The 24,902-nt window shown below is 44.2% G+C and overlaps 1 protein-coding gene across 1 annotated transcript; it reads left to right on the top strand.

The window, feature by feature from the left end:
• The first annotated feature begins 492 nt into the window (after positions 1 to 492).
• LOC308400103 (inward rectifier potassium channel 13-like) lies at positions 493 to 2,246 on the top strand. The gene is made up of 2 exons (XM_080887606.1): positions 493 to 1,082; positions 1,566 to 2,246. The coding sequence occupies exons 1-2, from the start codon at positions 566 to 568 to the stop codon at positions 2,135 to 2,137; spliced, it is 1,089 nt and encodes a 362-aa protein (XP_080743732.1). The 5' UTR covers positions 493 to 565; the 3' UTR covers positions 2,138 to 2,246.
• The last annotated feature ends 22,656 nt before the right edge of the window (positions 2,247 to 24,902 follow it).

Raw genomic sequence — 24,902 nt, 5'->3', positions numbered from 1 at the left:
TCTGGTGTTAATGAGCCGTGTAGTGCATACTTTGAACATTTTTAACTTGGTGACTCTCACTGGTACATCTAGATTTTTCAGCTTAGTGCTAGCCTTCATCAGCATCTCTTTTGAGCCAATATTGAGGCCAATATAAAAATAATTTTTTATATAAAATTTACGTAGAGGGAAAATCGAGAATAACGCTTCAGAAGATATTACGACGTATCTATTGAGATCTTATTTTTCTGTCACTAAACAGTTTAGGACAAACAGAGAGAAACCCAAGAAATTGACCTGTTCAAAGGTTAACTCGTCATACAATAATTCACCCACAGCTCAGTGCTCTGGCCCCCACCTTTTTTCCATGCCGTCTGTCTCACGGTATGGTTAACTATTAGTATGAGCTAGATGGATAATATTTTACATTTAAATCTTCATCGCTCAGCAGAATTAAAATGTATTTAAAGGATGCCAAGGTTTGCTTTAGTCTAGTCTCAGATCGATCTCTGTATGGTGACATACAAAAGTCTGTCTGATACCAACTGCTGACATTTTCCAGTAAAGTCATTCCAGGATCACAACTATGACTTCCAAATCCAAGGGTAGTGTTCCAGGTGACAAGGCGTCCTCATCTCTACTTCTGTCCTCTCCACCTTATCAGCGCCTGATCACCAAAGAGGGACGCTGTGCTTTTCGTGTCCCTCTGTCTTCTTCAGGCTCACGGAGAGAGTCTTTGCACAGAGCTTGGCTGCTGGCCCTGCAGGACCTGTGGGGACTGCTGGTAAATCTTCGCTGGAGATGGACTCTTCTGGCCTTCTGCAGCTCCTTCGTGGCTCACTGGTTGTTTTTTGCCTGTCTCTGGTATTTGTTGGCTCATCTGAATGGAGACCTTGATGTGCAAGATCACGATGCCCCACCACAGGGGCATGTTGTCTGTGTAAAGTACATTACAAGCTTCTCTGCTGCCTTTTCTTTCTCTTTGGAGACACAGCTAACCATCGGTTATGGCACCATGTTCCCCAGTGGAGACTGTCCCAGTGCCATAGCGTTGCTAGCTGTACAGATGCTGCTGGGGCTCATGCTGGAAGTATTTATCACAGGTAAAGCGCTCATCAGGTATTCTAATTCTAGTTTTAACGTATAAATTGTAAGACAAAAGAGAAGGTAACAGTTTTTCTACTTTGTAAAAAGTAAATGACATTTACAATTTCAGAAGATTAGGCCTTTTCATGAAATCTTGCAATGATTTACTCGTAAAAAAGGGCATTTTGAAATTTTCCTCGTTAATCTGAGTCTATGGTAGCAGTGTCAAATCAATCCCTGTATGCTCACATAGAGCACATCTGAAAGAGGCATGAAAAGAATCAGGACTTTATTCCAAAAGTGACGTCACTGTGATTTTATTTATTTCAGTAAAAACGTTATAAAAATTGGTCACTTTGTTCTTTCACTTGCTTTGAGACTTGCTGCCTTGCCTTAAATAACAGCAGATCAAATCATTGCATAAGCATGCGTATTTATTCCTGATGATGTCACAGTATGACATATTTGTTCATGAATGATGTCATTGTCTTAACATTCAGGTGCATTTGTAGCCAAGCTCTCCCGCCCCCAGAAACAAGCAGGAGCCATCCAGTTCAGCCCCCAGGCAGTGGTAGGTCAACACCTGGGCCAGACGTGCCTCATGGTCCGAGCCACCAATCTGCTGAAGCGGCCTTTGGTCGATGTAAAGTTGAGTGCTGTGCTTTACAAGTGTGAAGGTCAGGCTCTCCACCATACCTCTCTGGACTTCTATTTGGACCATTTGGGCCAAAAGGCATGTCCTTTGTTCATATTCCCACTCACCTTTTACCACCCCCTGGAGCCTCAGAGCCCGCTCTACCCTGCCCTGTGTGAGGGGTCCTCCACTAACTTTGAGTTGGTGGTTTTTCTGTTGGCCTTGCAGGAGGGAACTGGTGACTCATGCCAGAAGAGGACCTCCTACCTTCGCCAAGAAATCAAATTAAACCACTGCTTTGCCCCTGCTTTCAGGATAGACTCCCGTGGGAGGTACACAGTGAGCTCCCAGCACTTAAGCACAGCCCCTTCAAATGAGCCTGTGAACAAAGACTCTGTAGTGCAGATCAACAGTGATGGGATGGAGCAAGGATGCTGAAGGAAAATCTCAAGAGATAGTAATTTTCTTTTTTCTCAGGAGGTATTTCACTGAATCTTGTAAACATTAATATATGATTAAGCATAAAAAAATCAAGTGCATGTCAGACACACTGTCAGTGCTGGTGCAGACTCCATCACCATCAACTCCTCGGTGCAAAACCTAAGGAAGCGTGTTCCTGAGGTCCATATGTAAAGATTTTGTACTTGTAGGAAAATATCTGGAAATGTTATGTTTGTGCATCCATACAGGAGAACGTGTGTGTTTGTAAAAATAATTACACAAGTTGCTTTTTCATTGTTGTTTCGGTCTGTTTGCTCATACAAAGCAAAACAATAGGTGTAAAACTCTGCGTTCATGTTCCGTGTGCGAGTTTCAACTTGCAAGTGCAAGACTGACTCGATTTTCTTCCTTTCAGCTGATTGGTCAATGTCATGGCCGTCACAAATGTAACAATCCAATCAGAGAACAGATGGGTTTGACTATCAGAGGTGTGCTTTACTGAGCTTCAGGTTCTGGGAGGGTAATACAGTTTGAAGATGGATGATGGTGACAGCGCTTCTGCGGCTCAGTGTGAGTCACTCTGTGGTGTGACTCACAGCACTGGTCCTGGGTCACCCCTGACTTTGTGTACACAAAGCAATACTAAAGTAATAATCATATTTTTGACCTTTGGTATACCACAACCTAATCCATGTGGTATACCAATGGTACACTGCTACCAAAAGTTAAGGGACGTAGCTGTCGCTGTCCTCCAGCTTCAGACTGTTTTAGCCTTCCACAACCTGAAAAGCGCCCGTCCGACAGCCAAGCCCATCTGTTCTCTGATTGGACTGTTAAATTTGCTAGCTCCCCTTCTGATTATGCCAGTAACTTGGGCATATTACTGGATAGCTTGTTTAAATTTGCCAAGCAAGTGTTTGCTGTACTGTGGTCTAGTTTTCATCAGCTGCACCTCATTTCAAAGGCTAAGCGCTATATGCCGCATAAAGATCTGGAGAAACATATTCATGCATTCGTGACTCCCAGGTTGGACTACTGCAGCTCTCTTTACATTGGCCTTTCCTCCTCCCTTCTCCTTAGATTGCAGACTGTCCAGAATGCGGCGGCACGCCTGTTGACGGGTAGCAGGAAATTTTCCTCCATCACTCCTGTTCTTGCTGGCTTGCACTGGCTGCCAGTTAAGTACCGTATTCATTTTAAAATACTGCTCTTCATGTCCAAAATTATCAATAATTTGGTGCCGAACTACCTCAATGAGCTTCTTAGGTTACACACTCCTGTCAGAGCACTTAGATCTGCTACCCAACTTCTTCTGGAGCAACCTCGTTCTCGGCTGAAGTCTCGGGGCGACCGTGCGTTTGCTGTTGTCATTATCATTTAAAGTCAAAGTGATGTGGCACCATAGCACCATATAAATAATGCTGAACTGAATACATCACCACAAGCCATAAATGAAAGTGTTACATCTACAAGCAGCTAGAAGCACAAAGAACAAGTGTGTTGGTTTCCCAAACAGTTATCTCTGCTGCACGAGTGCAACACTAGCAGAACGTATCAGCACATTTTCACTGAAGATGTGAAGTTTAATGTAAAAAAGGAGAAACAAAGATAAACAAATAATATGCTAATTTTACTTTGAGAGCAATTAAAAAACGTAGAAATCAAAGTAGAAAACTCTCACTGTATTTTTTAACTGTGTGGTTATAAATGAATGTCTCCAAACTAACGGTATAAAACAAGCATCTGTGTACAGTACTGTGCAGAAGTGTTGAGTACTGATACTGAGTCACATTTTTAAAGTGGTCTTGAGCAATAGTTTTCCAGGTTTTATTTTCCCAGTATATCTTTGAACACTGGCTGCTTGTTCACTCTTTTCCAGTCCAGTCCCTGTAGCTGAGCTATTTCACAGGAAAGCGTTTTTTAATCCATTTAACATTAATCTGTAACTCTGTTAATCAAAAAAGGCACCTAAGTCAAGGAATGAACCAGAGTTGTATCAACACATAACACAACTCAGAAAAGAACCAGTTTTAAATGATAACTTTAGGCACTGCTAACAGCCTGCTGCAAAAACAAGTCGTTTGTTCCTCTTCCTTTAGTTGAATCTAAGACAAACGCCAAGGTTAACACAGTTTGACAGACATAAAATAGCACTTCTGTAACAGAAAAGAGCTAAAAACCCGACATAGCTCAGCATGGTTGTGATTTAAGGACAACATGCAGTATCACCTGGACACCACCGGCAACAGCTTTATTTAGCATGGCAACATTGAGGAAGAAAAGCCCAGCATGCAGATGCATGTAGACAGATATAACACAATGCAAAATCTTCATTGAGGTTGAAAGCAAAGTGCAGACACTCAGAATCCATGAAAAGGAAACAGCAAACTAAATGCTTTGATGTAGAGGACACAGGGGAAATAACACTATGACAAAAACAAGGACAAAGGAAGGACTGGGTCTATAAATAAAGATATATTAAAACATGTCAAAGTAAAGTGATCTTTCTCCTTTCACCTCAGACGGCTCGGTCATACGGCTCCTCACCAGCTTGCATCCATCCTATACATCACTGCACCAACTGCTGTAGTCAATACTGAACTTCAGCTGCCGTACAGTTCAACCTGCCTCTGCTCTGCTTTCAGATTCTCTGAGATTAGTTACAATTTGCACTTTTATGGAAACAAAAGTATCAAAAGCATCAGCAAATAGTTATTATATAGGGAAGTGTGACAACAACAGAGAGGCCTGGTCTAATAAAACAGGAAACATCTTTGAGAAACTTTTTAAAAACAATTTTTTCCCCAACTCTCCTTATTCTTTTTTCATTAATATTTTTAGCTACTGACAGTTAACCATGTAACACACTGCTTGAGTCTTTCAATTCAGTTGCTTTTTGTTATTAATGTTTTAAAATACATTTTAAAAATAAAGATGTAGGCTGTGTTTCTGTGTTGATACATTATATTGCCAAAAGTATTCATTCACCCTCCTAAATCATTGATTTCATGTGCTCCAATCACTCCCATGGCAACAAGTGTATCAAATCAAACACCTAATCTGCTTCTACAGATACTTGTGAAAGAAATGGGTCGCTCAGTGAATTCCACAGACGTGGGGAACCACCGTTTCGCAGGATGACAAGTTTATTTTCAGTGTCTGAGTGTTCAGAGCTCATCTCGGTACATGCTCATTTTGAGAGGACGTGTAGAATTTTTATTAGTCCTTTATTCATCCAGGTAAAAAAAAATCTCATTTCCAAGAGAGACCTGGCAAAATACACAGACCACATAAGGTTGTGAAATAAAGGTTACATAAAAACAGAGGGATGGAGTGACCAAAAATGTAAAAGTTAGAGCTGCCAGCGTTAGAATGACGCTAACGCCTACCCGCATTAACGCAGCAAATCTGCGTTAGTGAGTTAGCACAGATCGCCCCGTGCGTGTGGCTGGACGCGGTTAGCTCATTAACGTGTAGCGCAGTTAGCCGTGCAGCCCCACGCACAGGGCGATCCGTGCTAACTCGCTAATGCCGATTTGCCGCGTCAATGTGGTTATGGCGTTAACATCATTTTAACAAGATTAACGCTGACAGCACTAGTAAAAATCAATCAAAAATGAACATTAGATAACAACTCATACCTCAAGTTTAAACATTCATGTTTATTTTCCCAAATGTAAAGTACTCTCACTGATGCACTGCTGCAATTTCTTCTTCCAAACATGTCCAACATTACTGAATGTCAGCCGTACACCACCCTGATATTCAATCTAGACTCACATTGAACTCCGTAACATTATATATGAAGCATTTATCAACTTATTTCATTTGTAACAGCAGTTTCACTTGAACACACACACACACACACACACACACACACACACACACACACACACACACACACACACACACACACACACACACACACACACACACATGATGTCTCCTTCCTTCAACAAAACACGATTTCCCAGTGTTGATAGTTCCAGAATAGCCTTTATTGTCATTGTACATGTGCAGCAAAGTTGTGGGTTCTCCACACCGACTGTGCCAGGAAATAGTGGACCACAGGACTAAAGAGAAAACAGGAGAGATACACACAATCAAGAGGAATGTAGACAAAACAAGAGAAACAAATACTAAAAATAAAACAAAGGCACACAGAGAACAAAAAAGTTTCAGAGATGCGAAGAAGAGACTCGGTCTGAACAGAGTCGGTGTGTGAGGGGCTTGAATGATGGGAGTCAAGCTGGGCAGACACTGTGCGACTTTTTCAGTCGCACGATTCAGCTCCTGCTCAACCTGTACGATTGACTCGCAGAGGTTAGAAGTTGGTGGGTCACGATGCAGGTCTCACACTATACGGCCCGATGCTCTGATGCAACCCGAGTGCTCACACTGTGCGTCCATAAAAATGAAGGTTATAACAAAATCTGTCGCTCACTCTCTCTCTCTGTCTTTCACTCACACAGACACACCACCACCATCAACTTTGCTAAATTGCTAATGAAAAACATGATCAGCTGTGATTGAGCAGCAGTGTAGATCAAACTATTTTCACGGTTGTTGTGGTCGTGATAATTTTGTGAGGCCACATCGAAAAAAAGCTCGGATGAGCTTTCCAAAGTTCTACAAGTGCCCCCATCGCTTGTGTCCAGATCACAGGCTGCACCGCTGTGCTACGTCACAATATAATTCATTAAGTTACATATTTTGATTACCAAATTATGGAAGCGTGGAGCTGCCACCCAGGCAAAAGCAAAATAGAGCTATATCACATTATAACGTGAAAAGTTTATTGTTCTAACATTATGCTTTTCATGTTTGTATAATATAATATCACATTATTACAATATATATTGTATTGTATTGATTATTGTAATAAGGTGATAATATATTGTACAAACATGATAGTATATTGTTAGAACGATAAACTTTTCACGTTATAACGTGATATACTTATATTTCTCTTTTGCCTGGGTGGCAGCTCCACGCTTCCGTGCCAAATAAGCGAGAATAAAGTAATATTTGAGAAAAGGCACCTGCTAGCTTGATGATGGAGGCTTCGTAGACCGGCCACCTTTTGGCTCCTTGCTGCCACTCCACGAAAAAAAGGTCAGTTTCCTCCATGCCGGCTAATTATTCATCCTCATTAAAATCTCGTATATGTTCAGTTGGCAGAATTTTACATCTTCCAACCACTTAATTAACACGAACATAATAGACCCTGTGCACAAGAAAATGCTAACTTCCTGTTTTAAGACTGGATGTAGGGTTGTACATTTCCAGTAGCTTTATTTTGCAGTCAATCGCTACTGCGAAGGTCGACTCAAAAATCATGTCCAAAATACGAAAACAGAAAGATTACGTTAAGTTACAAAGAGCAGGAGGTGGGAACACTCACCACTGCTGTGTCATAAAAAAGTCTAATGATCAACTTTGACGTTTAAAGCGTTTAGATCGATCAGCTGTTTACATCACTCAGCACAAGCAGAACTGCATCACTGCAGCAGAAGACACATCGTCCACATTCAGAAGCACATCTCTGTATAGTGACTGGTCTCATGATTTAAACAGGCAAATGTTCAGCATTCAAACTACAGGTGAAGAATAGTCAAACCAGATGTTTCTCTGTTATGTCGATACCAGTACACACCTACACAGCATGTTAACAAACCGTGAAAAAAAGCCACAGGATATAAAAAAAATACATGAATGATTGCTGGTAACGGTTTCTATATATTAGTATTTACGAAGGGTATGTTGTGACCTATCTTCTCAATTACAGTGGTCCCTCGCTATAATGCGGTTCACCTTTTGCAGCCTCGCTGTTTCGCGGATTCTTTTAGTGCAATTTTGCATGCTTTTTTTTTTCTAAGCGCATTGTGTTCTGCGTCCTGATTGGCTGTAGATCACTGTCGATCTCCTGCATGCCGTCTCTCCTGTACAGTACAGAATCGCTACATCAATCACTAGCAGTGTGACTCTGAAGTGCTGCACTGTTTGTTTGTAAGTTTTCTCCCCAAGAAACAACAATGTCAACGAAACGTTTTGCACCGTCAAAGGCACCTGCGGTAGCACCATGCACAAAACGTTGGACTTCTGGTCATACTAATAATAATGGATTGGATTTATATAGCGCTTTTCAAGGCACCCAAAGCGCTTTACAATGCCACTATTCATTCACTCTCACATTCACACACTGGTGGAGGCAGCTACAGTTGTAGCCACAGCTGCCCTGGGGCAGACTGACAGAAGCCAGGCTGCCATATCGCGCCATCGGCCCCTCTGGCCAACACCAGTAGGCAGTAGGTGAAGTGTCTTGCCCAAGGACACAGCGACCAGGACAGAGAGCCCAGGGATCGAACCGGCGACCTTCCGGTTACAGCTGGTTATTGTTTGGCTTTTTCAGTGTTTTATTTGTTTGTGAGTAAATTGGTTTAGCTGTTAAGTTATTATCTTAGATTAAATTAAATTAAACTTTATTAATCCCTCGGGAGGGTTCCTCCGGGTTTTCACACAGCTGAATAAACGTCAAACAGAAAATGATTAAACAGAAGAGTTTAAGTCAGCGCCCGGGTTATATTTTAGATAGCAAGGAGCAGACAGCAGAGTTTCACTCCACTGAGGGAGCTCATGATGTACTATCCAGCTTTCTTTAGACTGCGAAGGCCGCGTCCTCAGGTGGAAGCAGCCTCTGAATTTGGACACCACCGCTATTTCCGGACATTTAACGTATTTTATCTGATAAATCAACACTGTAAAATGTATTTAACACCGCCCCCAACAGCCTTTTTGAATGTCTCCCTAGTATGGCCACAACACCTCACCTTTTTTCCACATGTATTGCAAACCACGTCTCAGCTGTTTGTGGAGGTAAAATAAGTCCTCCCATGACTCCAATTACGCTCAGCCATTGTTGTGAGTGCGCACGCCAAGGGGCTGCGAGACATTTATACAGCCGTATTTCGCACATGACTATGAAAGGCGGAAGAGGAAGTAGTTCCTTTGAATGTAGACAATCCGAATGTTATAGTTTCTTTCCACTGTGTTCCTGTTAATGATAAACTACAAATTTACCCTAAATTACTAAAATATCGATATTTTAATGTGAGAATTGATTCTAGAACATAAATGATTGGTATCGGAGGAATCGATATTTCAGGATCGATCCACACATCACTAGCTTAAATTAAACAATTAAGCTTAAAGTTAAATTCATTAGTTCAAAAATCTGTCATTATTATTTATAGATAAACAAATATACTGTATGTTTATTTCTCAAATAAATGTTTGGGACTGAAAACAGGTTTTGATCTTTGGTTTCAAAACAAGAGAGAAAAGTGTGAAACTGTTCATGCCTGTCTGAGAAAAGTGCATAAAGTGTGTAGTGACGGGTTTTACAGCCTTAAAACATCTAAAAGTATTGTAAAAAATAAAGCTGGCTACTTCGCAGATTTCACCTCTCGCTGGTTATTTGTAGAACATAACACCCGCGATAAACGAGGGAACGCTATATACAAATACTGAGAATTTTCAATCCCTTTTCTCTTTTGCTCTGAGGGGCAAGGGAAAAATATCGACAAGTCGATGAACATCATCTACAGATATATTTGGTAAATGCCCAAGACATCTTGAGAAATGTAACTCGCTGCTTGATTTGTCCATTTGGTGGCCTTTTTTTTTGGAAAACCCGACCGTAAACAAGACGCGAATATCACACCGGAAACGAAGCGCCTACAGGAGTTTCCCCACCGGAAGTAGCATATGGTAAGGTGCATAGTCTATCGGCGTGTTTCTTCCCGTCTCCTGTATCCGGCCGTTCCTCTCGCTGTCGGAATTCGCGCCTCAGAGACGAAGTTATTTTTCAAAAAAAAAAAGAAAGAAAGAAACAGCAACAACTAATAAACAGAGTTTTTGCACGTTCATTGCACATTTGTGGGAATATTTAAATCTGTACTTTTTATTAATTACTTTTCATTTTATCTTTATTTTTAAAATCACCATGGTAATGCGCATGCGCATATCCTCCTGCACGCAAAGGGCTTTGGAGTTGACGTAACGGCGCAATGCATTGTGGGAGCGCAGCACCATCTTGGCAGGCCACGAATCAAAACAAGATTGTTACGAAGCATTCTGAAAAGTAGCTCAAAAGAAAAAGGACGGTATAGGGCTTTGGAGTTGACGTCACGCCGCAGTGCATTGTGGGATCGCGGCGCCATGACAGAAGGCCACAAATCAAAACACAGTAAGTGTTGGAAGCAGGACTGCCAGAACCATGCTTAAAATCAGCACAAAAGACAAAGGGCTGTATCGCGACCGATTGCGCCCAGACGCCAAGAGATGGTAGCGTGCATTGGTAATGTGGACCCGTCTGAAATAAGGCAGCGGAGCAGAAACCCAGACAGCCTACCGCCGTTGTCCTATCCCGATATTTTCGCGTACCTTGTCTGTGGAGTCAGCGCATACACGGCGAATCATTTTCGGAATTATAAATCGCTGGAGGCGCACACCTAATACCCAAACAGTTGGGTACAAGATTTGGCCGTTTTTAAGCCTCCACGTTGTGAGTACGTTCACCATATGACCAAGATACAGCCACAGGTTGCACATAACATTGACTTCTCCTCAGCAGCTGCCCCAAAAATTGCTCTAGATGAACGATTCACCATTGGTGCCAGCTGTGCGTTGCCATGTAAATAGTTTGCATTTCATGTGTAACCGCACATGTATTTGCTAAGTACATGTGAACAGATCTTGAATAATAATAAAAAAACAACAACATACTTTTCATTTCTGTTGTATTGAAACCACTTCACAGAAAGTACAATTATTTACAATGAACTGTACATGCAACACAGCAGTTTTATGAATATTCAACAAGAGCAAGCTTCATTTGGCCCTGGTTTGACAACCACACAAGTTCACCAAAACACAGCACACCTTAACATTGTTATCAAGCAGTGTTGTGTCTTCACCCTCACATGATATGAGTAACTCCTGTCCGCAGCCTCCATGACATGGTGATTTTGTTGTTGGTCTTCTGTCAGATCTTCATCTATTACTTCTGCACGGTGCACACCTTCAGACTCTGCAGCTGTATAATGAAAGCCTGTAAGATAAAATTAGTGCATACACATAAGGTAAATGTACACCAGTATTCCAGGTGTGTGATTCATCTGAAAGTTATGTGCAGATTAGCGTACAATGAGCACAATTTTGTATGTTTTTGGGTGCTCTTTTTCGCTTTCGTTGCACTTGCCTTGCGTGCCTGACGTCTTCGTTTAGTAATATCGGATACATGAGATCCCTCCCGTTGCCTCCAGGAGGGGAAACGATGAAAAGAGAGCCCATCATGTGATCTAACGTTGCAACCGACCACGCAGTACGTACGAACCATAGCTGACGCTTCCGTGTGCTTCGTTTGGCCTACTGTCATGGCCCCCTCCCGTGACATCACGTTCCAAAGCCCTATAGAGATTGAAAATGTGACATTATTCAGGGGTAAAACTGCAAAGGATTCTGGGAACGAGTGGCAAGCAGTACTAACGCACGCAGGCTTTCACATGAAAAAGTCACACAGCGATAAAAAGAAACAGAGTGGCAAGAAGCTGTTGTATTATTAACTGCAATAGCCGGTCGCATGACAGCCAGGGGAAGCCGACGGGGAAAGAGATCGGTTTTTATTGGATTCCATCGTTGAACAGAAATTGTTCAAGCTGTGTTACCGAAGTAACAAAGAGGCGACGGATGGCCTGGATTGCAGCCATTCGAAGACCAAATATAACATCCCAGAACACTCCAGCTCACAGGTTAGTCTGCTCCAAGCATTTACACAAAGGTCAGTCTTCTGTTGTAGTTAATGCGTCATTTATCATAACATAATTGTTGATGTAGGTTACAAATAAGTCTTAATTTGAATTGAATTCGTTGCTATGCTGCTTTGTTCACTGTGGCTTTGCAGGCTAATGTTTGTTGTGTTTTGTAGGAAAACCAGCCAACAAAATGCTGGAATGCGATCCAGACTGGGCCCCTCTATCAGCCTGGGTCACACCGAGTTTAAAGCTGCTACCACAGCCAGATTTGATTGGTTAAGAGAGTGAGAGTGATATCAAAACAGCCACGAAACGTCCCGCCAACTGTTTTCCAGTATGTTGTTTTGCAATGTTTGGTTTTTTTTTTGCATTGTTGATTTGTTTTTCACCGAAGCAGCTAATAGAGCACGGTGGATTTTTACAATTTTGCCTCTTTCCTGTAAGATTCTATAACAGAATGAAACAATAATGTCAAATCAAATCAAATCAAATCACTTTTATTGTCACATCACATGTGCAGGCACACTGGCACAGCACATGCGAGTGAAATTCTTGTGTGCGAGCCCCACAAGCAACAGAGATGTGCAAACACAACAACACAAACGAGCAAAATACAAGAATGGCCAACCTGAAACTAATAAATATATGTACAATATATAATAGTGTATGCATTTCTGGATGTGTATACTAAATATTTTCCTGTGTGTGTGTGTGTGTGTGTGTGTGTGTGTGTGTGTGTGTGTGTGTGTGTATACACATTTTTACAAATTAAATAGTAAAAAAAAAAAAAAAAAAAAATAATAATAATAATAAAATATAAAATATACAGAGTGAGACATGTGCAAAACAAGTGGCATTTATATACAGTGTGGAGTGCATAATGTTGAAGTTCCAGTAGTGAAGCTGAGGTGTCTATGACGTGTTCAGCAGTCTGATGGCCTGGTGGAAGAAGCTGTCTCTCAGTCTGCTGGTACGGGACCGGATGCTGCAGAACCTCCTTCCTGATGGAAGCAGTCTGAACAGTTTATGGCTGGGGTGACTGGAGTCCTTGATGATCCTCCCCGCTTTCCTCAGGCAGCGCTTCCTGTAGATGTCTTGGAGGGAGGGAAGCTCACCTCCAATTATCCGTTCAGAGCACCGCACTACTAATGTCAGTTATAAATAAAGACAATAGTTGAATGAATTACGAAACTCATTTTATTTCTATTAGATCTGAAAATGTTGTGTAACAATACAACCTGAAACGACAAATAGATGCGTTTGCCTGTACAGGAGATAAAGGAAAAAACAACAGCTGTGAGATGGAATCGTCCAAATCACCAAAGTAAGCTGGACCTGGGCTTGTTGCAGGATCTGAAGTTACTAAACATGTTGTGAGTGTATGCACTCACACTTAGGACCATATAATAATAATAATGTGCGTGATGAAAGTTGGGCAGCACGCTAACATCCTTACTCCACTCTGTATGCTCGTGTGGGTCTGACCCAATGACTGTATAAAAGATGGACGACGTGACCCCGCCTCCTACCATTGTGCAAAAATGAAGCCAAAATATCCCGCTTGTGGAGGCTGCCATCTTGCAAATTTGGAGCCAGAGTCTGCGCAGTAGTGACTTGAGGTGGAGCGACTGTGTAACACTCCCGCCCACACACCCGCTGGACGTGACCGCAAACACGCCCCCTACACTTTTTACGTAGCACCTGTGGCTCGAGTTTTTTGCTGGTTTATCGCGACTGACGACTCGTTTAATTAAGGTAAATACAGGGAGTGCAGAATTATTAGGCAAATGAGTATTTTGTCCACATCATCCTCTTCATGCATGTTGTCTTACTCCAAGCTGTATAGGCTCGAAAGCCTACTACCAATTAAGCATATTAGGTGATGTGCATCTCTGTAATGAGAAGGGGTGTGGTCTAATGACATCAACACCCTATATCAGGTGTGCATAATTATTAGGCAACGTCCTTTCCTTTGGCAAAATGGGTCAAAAGAAGGACTTGACAGGCTCAGAAAAGTCAAAAATAGTGAGATATCTTGCAGAGGGATGCAGCAGTCTCAAAATTGCAAAGCTTCTGAAGCGTGATCATCGAACAATCAAGCGTTTCATTCAAAATAGTCAACAGGGTCGCAAGAAGCGTGTGGAAAAACCAAGGCGCAAAATAACTGCCCATGAACTGAGAGAAGTCAAGCGTGCAGCTGCCAAGATGCCACTTGCCACCAGTTTGGCCATATTTCAGAGCTGCAACATCACTGGAGTGCCCAAAAGCACAAGGTGTGCAATACTCAGAGACATGGCCAAGGTAAGAAAGGCTGAAAGACGACCACCACTGAACAAGACGCACAAGCTGAAACGTCAAGACTGGGCCAAGAAATATCTCAAGACTGGTTTTTCTAAGGTTTTATGGACTGATGAAATGAGAGTGAGTCTTGATGGGCCAGATGGATGGGCCCGTGGCTGGATTGGTAAAGGGCAGAGAGCTCCAGTCCCACTCAGACGCCAGCAAGGTGGAGGTGGAGTACTGGTTTGGGCTGGTATCATCAAAGATGAGCTTGTGGGGCCTTTTCGGGTTGAGGATGGAGTCAAGCTCAACTCCCAGTCCTACTGCCAGTTTCTGGAAGACACCTTCTTCAAGCAGTGGTACAGGAAGAAGTCTGCATCCTTCAAGAAAAACATGATTTTCATGCAGGACAATGCTCCATCACACGCGTCCAAGTACTCCACAGCGTGGCTGGCAAGAAAGGGTATAAAAGAAGAAAAACCAATGACATGGCCTCCTTGTTCACCTGATCTGAACCCCATTGAGAACCTGTGGTCCATCATCAAATGTGAGATTTACAAGGAGGGAAAACAGTACACCTCTCTGAACAGTGTCTGGGAGGCTGTGGTTGCTGCTGCACGCAATGTTGATGGTGAACAGATCAAAACACTGACAGAATCCATGGATGGCAGGCTTTTGAGTGTCCTTGCAAAGAAAGGTGGCTATATTGGTCGCTGATTTGTTTTTGTTTTGTTTTTGAATGTCAGAAATGTATATTTGTGAATGTGGAGATGTTATATTGGTGTCACTGGTAAAAAGAAATAATTGAAATGGGTATATATTTGTTTTTTGTTAAGTTGCCTAATAATTATGCACAGTAATAGTCACCTGCACACACAGATATTGTCATGGTCCTGCGGCCATGACTCAGTGGCTTTGTGTTTGTGTTCCTTATTGTTATTATTCTCTTTATTATTCTTGGGCTGTTTTGGGATGGTTTGTGTTTTGGGATTTTAGATACTGGGTTTTGGGTTTGTGCTCCCTCTATTGGTCCCTGGTGTTAGTGTTCCCCTGTCTCGTCAGGTTAATCAGGTCCAGCTGTGTCTCCCACCTGTGTGTGATTTCCCAGTGTCTCTTTGTGTACTTATAGTGTGTGATTTCCTCTGCTCCTCGTCGCGTCGTCTGTGTTCATACCTGGTGTAATCCCCTGCGTGCTCTCCCTGCTGTTCTCCCTTCATGCTCAGGTTTGCTATTTCTTTGTGTAGTTTCTCCCAGTTAGTTCATCCTTAGTTCTGTTTTACCATCCCCACTTTATATTGGATATTATCAATAAATCACCCTCACACCTGAATAAGTGCTGCGTTTTGAGTCCTCCTTCCGCTCTCCACACGGCCGCTGCCCCGGACCGTGACAGTACGACGCGACCACAACATGGACCCAGCAGCGCTTAACCCGTCCAGGGAGCTACGGGAAAATCTCATCGATGCCACACAGGAGCTCATCGACCGGTGGCTGGAAAACCCGGGTGGCACGTCCCAGCGCGCTATAGAGAGGCGGCTACAGCGTCTGGTGACCGGTCTCCCATGGCTTCTGGGCTCGCTTTGTTCGTGGGAGCGGGAGTTCCTCCTTTTGGACCTTGGACTTCACCCCCCGTCTGCTTTTACTTTCGAGCAGCCCGAGGCGGTGAGCGAGCGACATGTTCTGGCTTCCCCAGATTCCGGGACTCTGTTTTCTGGGGCTATTCAGAGCGGGATGGGAGACTGTATGGATCGCTTACCTACCTTCGTGGTAACGGATCCTTCCCAAGTGGGCGTGTACAAACCCGCTGCAAAACTGACAGACTGTGTCTCTGCCGCTCCTTCTGAGCCAGGACTTTATTGCCATTCTCCGGCTCAGTTCTGTGTCCAGCCACAAGCTTCCCAGTCTGTAGCTCCACCGTTAGCCTCCCTAAGGGCACAATTACATGTTCTGCCGCCGCTCCAGTCAGCCACTCAGCCACCACCACCGCTAGCATCGCCGCAACCCGTAGTTCAGTTAATGGCTGAGTCACAACCTTCACACTGCTTTTCCACCGCTGTTTCTGAGCAGGGAGACAAACTGTTTCACTACGGACTTGTTCCTCAAAAGCTGGAAACATTAGAGACTATTGCTCACTCCGGGGCTTCCCCAGAGGCTGGGTTACTGCCCTCAGCTTACTCTGGACCCCTGGAGGCCAAGATGCCAGCTGTGAACTGCACCGGGCTGTCACTGCCTGAGCAGGGTCAGTGCTCTGCGCAGCTGCAGCCCTCCTTATGTGTGCCGGAGGCCCACGTGCCTACTGGTTTTGTTTCATATGTGCCAGAGGCCCACGTGCCTACTGGTTTTGTTTCATCTGTGCCAGAGGCCCACATGCCTACTGGTTATGTTTCATGTGTGCCGGGGGCCCCGGTGCCCACTGGTTCTGCGGCTGTTTTCGCTGGGGGGCCCGAGGAGCCCGTCCAGCCTCATGTTTCGCCTGCTGGGGGGCCCGAGGAGCCCGTCCAGCCTCCTGTTTCGCCTGCTGGGGGGCCCGAGGATCCCGTCCGGCCACCTGTGGCTGCTTCTCCACCTGTGGCTGCTTCTCCACCTGTGGCTGCAGCGCCGCCTCCTGCAGTACCATCACCTGCAGCGCTACCACCTGCTACTGCCACGCCTCAGCCTGAAGCTTCATTCTCACCTGGCCTGGTTTCATCCACGCCTGGTCCGGCTTCATCCTCGCCTTCATCCTCGCCTGGCCCGGCTTCATCCTCGCCTGGCCCGGCTTCAGCCTCGCCTGGTCCAGCCTTCGTGTCTGCATCCTCGTCTGGTCCAGCCTTCGTGTCTGCATCCTCGTCTGGTCCAGCCTTCGTGTCTGCATCTTCGTCTGGTCCAGCCTTCGTGTCTGCATCTTCGTCTGGTCCAGCCTTCGTGTCTGCAGCATCCGCACCATCGCCTGCAGCAGCGTCTTCAGCATCCGCATCATCGCCTGCAGCAGCGTCTTCAGCATCCGCATCATCGCCTGCAGCAGCGTCTTCAGCATCTTCGCCCGCTGCGGCCCCGGCTTCCATGCCTTCAGCCTCGCCTGGCCCAGCCTCGTTTGGGTCTGGAGCTAAACGGCCGTTTTCTAGGCCGCTGGCTAGGCTACTGGCCGGGCGCCGTCGCCTGACTGGCCGCCATTACCTTCCGCACGGCCGGCCCCCGGACCGCCATCGCCTGAGCGGCCGCCGTTGCCTTCCGCACGGCCGGCCCCCGGACCGCCATCACCTGAGCGGCCGCCGTTGCCTTCCGCACGGCCGGCCCCCGGACCCTCTTCGCCTGAGCGGCCGCCATTGCCTTCCGCACGGCCGGTCCCCGGACCCTCTTCGCCTGAGCGGCCGCCGTTGCCTTCCGCACGGTCAGCCCCCTGAACTTTTTGCGCGCCGTCACGGCCTTCTTCGTGGACGGCCTCCCGAACTCTTTACGCGCCGCCACAGCCTTCTTCGTGGCCGGCCGCCTGAACTGTGCTTCGGACTCTGCTCCCCTGTGAGTTTTGTGAACGTTTGTTTGGGACTCTGGGGTCTTCGTTTTGGTCATGGCCCGGTCCCTCCGTCCTGGGCCCCCTGCCGCCCGCCCGGGTCTGGTGGTGTGTTTCTGTGGCTGTCAGGGGCCAGCCCTTGAGGGGGGGGGTACTGTCATGGTCCTGCGGCCATGACTCAGTGACTTTGTGTTTGTGTTCCTTATTGTTATTATTCTCTTTATTATTCTTGGGCTGTTTTGGGATGGTTTGTGTTTTGGGATTTTAGATACTGGGTTTTGGGTTTGTGCTCCCTCTATTGGTCCCTGGTGTTAGTGTTCCCCTGTCTCGTCAGGTTAATCAGGTCCAGCTGTGTCTCCCACCTGTGTGTGATTTCCCAGTGTCTCTTTGTGTACTTATAGTGTGTGATTTCCTCTGCTCCTCGTCGCGTCGTCTGTGTTCATACCTGGTGTAATCCCCTGCGTGCTCTCCCTGCTGTTCTCCCTTCATGCTCAGGTTTGCTATTTCTTTGTGTAGTTTCTCCCAGTTAGTTCATCCTTAGTTCTGTTTTACCATCCCCACTTTATATTGGATATTATCAATAAATCACCCTCACACCTGAATAAGTGCTGCGTTTTGAGTCCTCCTTCCGCTCTCCACACGGCCACTGCCCCGGACCGTGACAGATATCCCCCTAAAATAGCTAAAACTAAAAACAAACTAAAAACTACTTCCAAAAACATTCAGCTTTGATATTAATGAGTTTTTTGGGTTCATTGAGAACATGGTTGTTGTTCAATAATAAAATTATTCCTCAAAAATACAACTTGCCTAATAATTCTGCACTCCCTGTACAACCATGTCACTGTTATAAGAAAAGACACGCAGCTTATCGTCTCATAGTTCTAAAATCGCTCTGTTGTTAATTCGTTTGCTAGATTAGCTGCTAGCATACGCACTGTGTTGGAGGCTTGTTGCTAGCTAGTTAGCGATGCTACACACCTGCTACTCTAATAGTCTGTGTTATTGAAGGATTCAGCACTCATGTTTTTTTTTATCCATTTTTAGACAGCGATCAGATCGGCTGCACACTCCACAGAGGCCCAGTGTTACTGTTAATATCATGCTGTCCTTTGAGATTTTAACATTTAAGACTAAGTGTAATGGATCTAAAACTGTTTAAATCTCTAGTCTACATCCTGGTAACATGGAAACTTTAAAAACAGCAGCAGAAGGTTTCAGTAGTGTAGTCTAATGTGTTCTTTTTATTTAATAATAATCCATATTATGTATAACAGCTACATTCAACCTGGAGAGAAACTAGTGAGGGAGACCATCAGGACCAAGCTGGGTTTCTGGGTCCAGAGGTTTGGAGAAACTTCTTCCCTTTCTTTCATCACAGCTGTCCTGTGCCAGATGTTCTGTTGACCCACTGAAAGAGGCATAATTTAAGAAACACCAGGAACACTGAAGCTCATCGCATTGATCAAGCAGGACTCATGATCTTCACCAGCAGCTCCCTCACAGGGAAATCTTCAGCACTCCTCCGTAGGCCCGCCCCAGGAGATGGATAAACCCAGCATTTCATGAACACTGTGATGGAGACCTTTGGTTTGTGTAATGTTATAAATACTCGGATACTCCCCAGAGGCTCCGGACTTTTACATAAAGATATTATATTCAGTCCTGTAGAAAGTTATATATTTAAAAAGATATGATCCTCTCTGGTTACTCTGGTATGAATAACTCTGCATCACTTTATGGTAAATAACACACTATGTGCAAAAAACTGTGAAAGAATTCCAGATGACAAGTTTGTAGTTCAACATAGAAGTGACGACCTTTGACTTTAATCAGGTTTTATTTAATTGTGTTAAGAGAAACTCAAACGTGCTCTTCATGCAGCTGAGTACATCAAGTGTTTAAAACGGAAGCTGTGCAGGTCTGAGATACAAACTGAGGTCCTGTTAATGCTGATATATAGTGACACAGTTACAGGGGTGATTAATCCTTTTGGTTTTTTGTCTTTAACTTAATCAATAAAACAGCTGCAGCTTTCACTGCAGCACATGTGGTACTTTAACCTTTGTACTGTTTTCATCAGTTCATTTTGCAGTTAAAAATTGAAAGATGCCAAGGAGCAGCTCAACAAAACCTTAAAAGAGCTGAAGGCAAAAGAAAAGCAAGCCGAGGACAGGAGGGGATTCTGGAGCAGCCTGCTGAGAAAGAACTGACCCAGCAGCATCAATAGTTTCTTCCTCCTCTCTCCACCTTTCTTTCTCCCCATCCTTCTTCTTGGGACGTTTGCTTGTTTTTATAAAAACGCTAATCTAAATACATGTACTGAAACACACAAATAAAATTGCCATAACTTGACCTCATGTTGCCTGCTTCTTTTCTTGTGTGTCTGTGGATGTAAAACAGTAACACACCTCCTGCTCTGTGTCTTTAATTGTAAATAACTGCAATATGTTTTCATTTTAAAATGCAGTGCAAAAAACTTCTGCTCTGAATCTTTTTTTTAGCAAAAAGCTTTTTTTTGCCTGTTGTGGAAGTTTTCCATTCAAATAAAGCCTGCAGACGAGCGGTGATCGGTAGCTAACATTCTTTAATCAAACACACAAAGAACAGACAACCAAGCTTGATGGAGTCCCTGCATGACCGCGGGACAGACGGTCAGCAGAGTCTGAGCCTAGCATGGCTCTCAGTTAAATACCTTCTCCAGGAACAAAAGGCAGTACACAGCTGTTTCACACCTTAACACTAGAATTACTGAGCCTTTTTTTCCCCTGGCGCGAGTCCCTACTACTAGATTTACTAGCCCTGCGCAAATTTGCGTAAATTCCACTGGTACCGCGTTGTCTTTACAGTCCCTGGCACAGCAGCTGCAGCAGCTTCAGCAGCCTGCGTCTGTGCTAATATTTCCTTGTGCTATATGAATCGGCAACGAAGTTCCTGAGCTAGAAGACTCAGAAACAATCTTCTTTTGCCTGTCCACCCTGTACATGCCTTGTACAAAATGTAGGCATCCACCGCCGCCAGGTCCAGCATATTGTAGAAAACCGCTACTGACCACCTGCGTGTTGCTGCTCTTATGGAATACATCCGCACAAGTTGAGGAAGTTCACGCCAGACTTTATTCACCGTGCCCCATAACGGCGTTTTGCACTGCAGCAGTCTGTGCGACAGTGACAGTGAAATAAAGAAATTGTCTGTTGTGACGTTTCTCCCATCATCCAAAATCAGCTCCATCAGTTTCATGACCACGTTCTCTGCCAGCCTCTCTCCCTTCTGACGACTGGGGTCTTTTCCCAAGTAAGGAGATGCACTGCAGACATATTTGGTGTCCAAGTCCGTGGCCATCCAGAACTTGATCCCAAATTTGTCTGGCTTGGTTGCGATATACTGTGTGAATGGACAACGAACCTTGGTAGGGAACAGCTGTTCATCTATGGTCATGTGTTCTCCTGGCGTGAAACTCTTAGCACAGTTCTTGTTGAAGCATGTCCAGATGTCGGAGATCGCCGCAAATTTATCTGTTTTCACCCGTTCTGCCCGCGTGTCCTTGTCATCAAATCGAAGGTGTTGCATAATTGAAATGAATCTATCTCGGGGCATTGTCTCTTTGATTACTGGCACCAGAAATCTTTCTGACCAGCAATCCACAATGGCACCAACAGGACACATGATTGCTCTTACAAACAGGATTGAAATGAATGCCATCAGTTCATGAACTGACAAATTCCAGTCCGGCTCTATTCTGTGGGCTCGATGGACCGTACACTCCCTGATGGTCTGCAGCATTCCCACGTCTAACATGCAAAGGAAGCTTTGGAGCACACTTGTAATCTTACGCTGTCAGAAGATAAACAAATAGAGAATGGTAAATTTACATGGACCTCACTCTAAATGGGTTTATATAAATATCGATCGTGGCTCAAGAGTTGGGAGTTCGCCTTGTAATCGGAAGGTTGCCGGTTCGAGCCCCGGCTTGGACAGTCTGGGTCGTTGTGTCCTTGGGCGAGACACTTCACCTGTTGCCTACTGGTGGTGGTCAGAGGGCCCGGTGGCGCCAGTGTCCGGCAGCCTCGCCTCTGTCAGTGCGCCCCAGGGTGGCTGTGGCTACAATGTAGCTGCCATCACCAGTGTGTGAATGTGTGCGTGAATGGGTGGATGACTGGATATGTAAAGCGCTTTGGGGTCCTTAGGGACTAGTAAAGCGCTATATAAATACAGGCCATCATATGTAATATGGCAGTGACAAACCTTAGCAGACTCTGTGGGTCCAGCTTGTGCAGTGAAGCACGAGCGATTTGCTACTGCACTGGGCTGGAAAAAACATTGGACATTGGAATATGTCCAATGTTTTTTCTTGAGAACTGAGACCTGACAATTTTTTGTCTGATACCTGACAAATTTTTTCTTGAGACCTGACAATGTCCTAAAATGTACACCGTAGTCAGGGTATCTGTTAAGATGTTAAGAATAACAAGTATCTCTTAAAATGTTTCCGATAATGAAACATTTCAATATAATGTAGACAAAAACAAAAAATAAAAAGATAGTTACGGATCAGGACTCCCAATCCTTACTGCACATGTGCAAAGTCGGACCGTACAAATCGGGTCTACCAGATCCGTACCAGGCATGTGCAGGGGTTTTCTTCTTCTTCTGTTCGTTTAATGGCCATTTACTCCCCAGTGTACGAGGATACTGCCACCTGCTGACTGAGCAAATGAACCCTATTGTAAACTGAACTAGCGTCATTACAAACGTGTGTTAAATTTGATTTAGTGATAGTGGAGTGTGTTTATGTGTGGAGAGGATTGATTGGAATAGTAATGATGATGTCCGCTATCACTGTCAGTTGTCAGTAAACACTTAATCTGGCTGATGAATCTTCGCGTGACATATTACAAAGTCTGTATTATTAACTCTGTAATTATGCGCCATTCTTCTTATTTTACGGTGCTGTTGTTCAATCGGGGAACGCTCTGTGTTGAGGAGAAAAGCATGAATTTGTTTGTATACGAAGGTATCCATTGTTTAAATGTCCCGGTAGTCGAAAAGGAGGCAGAGCTGTTGAGAAATGCTAGGTGCTAACTGGGCGCTAACCGTATCATTCAAATATATTGAATGTTGCAATGCTGGCAAAGAGAGGAAATGACATAAGATTTGTGCATGCAGGGTACCGATCGGGTTTCCGGTACGGATCAGGTAGTGACACTGTGCACGCTTCGTGGTCCCATATATTCCACAATTCATAGCGCAGCGGTGGCTGTGGATAATTTTGCCGCAAAATGCGGCAGAAGGGAGCGGCTGAAGAGTGAACTGTCAAAAGTAAGAACTGAATATTATGTAACTTATTTTTGTGCAAATGTTTAATAACGAAGAACATTAAAACATTACTGTTGGCCACATGTCGGCGAAGTTACGTGACATTAGTGATGTTTGTACTTTCAGCGTTAACTTGGTTTTAAAGCCTCTACTTCAATATATATATATATATATATATATATATATATATATATATATATATATATATATATATATATATATATATTCGACCTTGATCTCAGAGAGAATGTGATGATTTTATGGATAAATAAAGTCAGTCTGTGGCGTGGGTGTGGTCTCTGGCCAGCTGCAGAGGAGGGGTGACGCAGTGAGCTTCCGGGGTGGCGCAGGGGCGGGGTGAACAGGTGTGCTGGGATCTGACAGTGATTGTGTCTCTTTATATGTTGGCAGTGACAGTCAGAGGAGGGAGGCGGATGTGACAGCAGAGAGAGAGAGCGGGAGTGTCTGTGTCCCAGCACAAAACCACAGTATTAAATAAAAGTTCTGCTGTCGTCATATTCGCTCCAGCTTATGTTTCTTGGGTCCAGCGTTACACAGTCATATATCCACAAACACAACAAGCTGAAAGTCAGTGATGCTGCTCGGTCCTGAATATGACGGCACAAGCAGGATCCACTGCACTGTTAATGTTAGCTGTGTTATATTGCTGCCTCTGTTCGGTGGTGTCGAGCCAAACGGACTTTAACGTGTGTTTGAACGAGCTGACGGTTCACTCGTTAAGCTGAAAGAAAGATGCTTCAATCACAGCAGTCACACATGTGTCCACTGCACCATCTGGGACTCTTCTTGTTTACACTCGTAATAACACAAACACTAAATCCTCCTGTTGTGTAGCAGTGTGTACACCTGAGACTGTCACCTGTCTGTCTGTCCTGCACTCTCTCTCTGTTTCTTTCTCTCTGATTGTGGAATAAAAGTATGAACATGTGTTTATAAGTTACACTTGTGTCTGAATCCTGCAGCTTATCACACATTTGATTTCCATGTGTGACGACTGCAAGTGTCCAGAGTGAGGACAGACTGAGGGACCCACTGCTGCACATCATCTGTGAGGCTTTGCACCCCTGATGATCCACCAGGACAAACTCAGCAGTGTGTGAGGAAGAGGAGGAGGAAGAGCCAGCAGCAGCTGACAGATGGAGAGAATAGACAGACTGTTCCCTGTTTGTGAAGGACTGCTAGGAAAGTTTAACATAACTGTCTGTGCTGAATCAGTCTTATTAGGTAATGTTCAAATAATGTGATCATCCCAGTGTTTCCAGTGTGGGAGAAAGTACTCAGGGCCTTCAAGCTACACACTATGAAAGGCAGCAACAAGTTTAATGTTCAGAAACCTAAAGTCTGTATCAGCAGCAGAGTGGAACTAAAATAAATGTTGGTTTCAGTTCTATGAAGCTTTGAGTATTTTGGATCAGTAGCTGCTGTGTTTGTTGCATCATATTGCTGTAACTGTTTATATGCTTTATATATTCTGAGGTATGTTGATCTATAGTGTTACATCATATTCTATAAGGATGTTATGTGTTTGTAGACTTTCTGCCCAGTTTGACCCATTTAGCAGATGTCAGCCTGTTTAAGGCTCTGATGTCTATTCTGTGTGACTTACAGCAGTTATGACATGGTCTGATTTTCTCACCCAATAAAGGAATATTTCATATATCAGTCTACTCTTCATTCTATCAGACACAGTTATCACAGCTCCTACATTTGCTTTTTACACATGTATGTAAGCATTGAGCCAAATTTAGTAATGCCAACATATTAAACGAATAATATTTGTCTCTTATATATGATACATCTGTAGATACACTGTCACAGATACTTGTCTTTGACTGAAGAT

This window comes from Rhamphochromis sp. 'chilingali' (genome assembly GCF_963969265.1).
Source record: "Rhamphochromis sp. 'chilingali' genome assembly, chromosome: 7".
Lineage (NCBI taxonomy): Eukaryota > Metazoa > Chordata > Actinopteri > Cichliformes > Cichlidae > Rhamphochromis > Rhamphochromis sp. 'chilingali'.
This window is presented reverse-complemented; position numbering and strand designations above follow the sequence as displayed.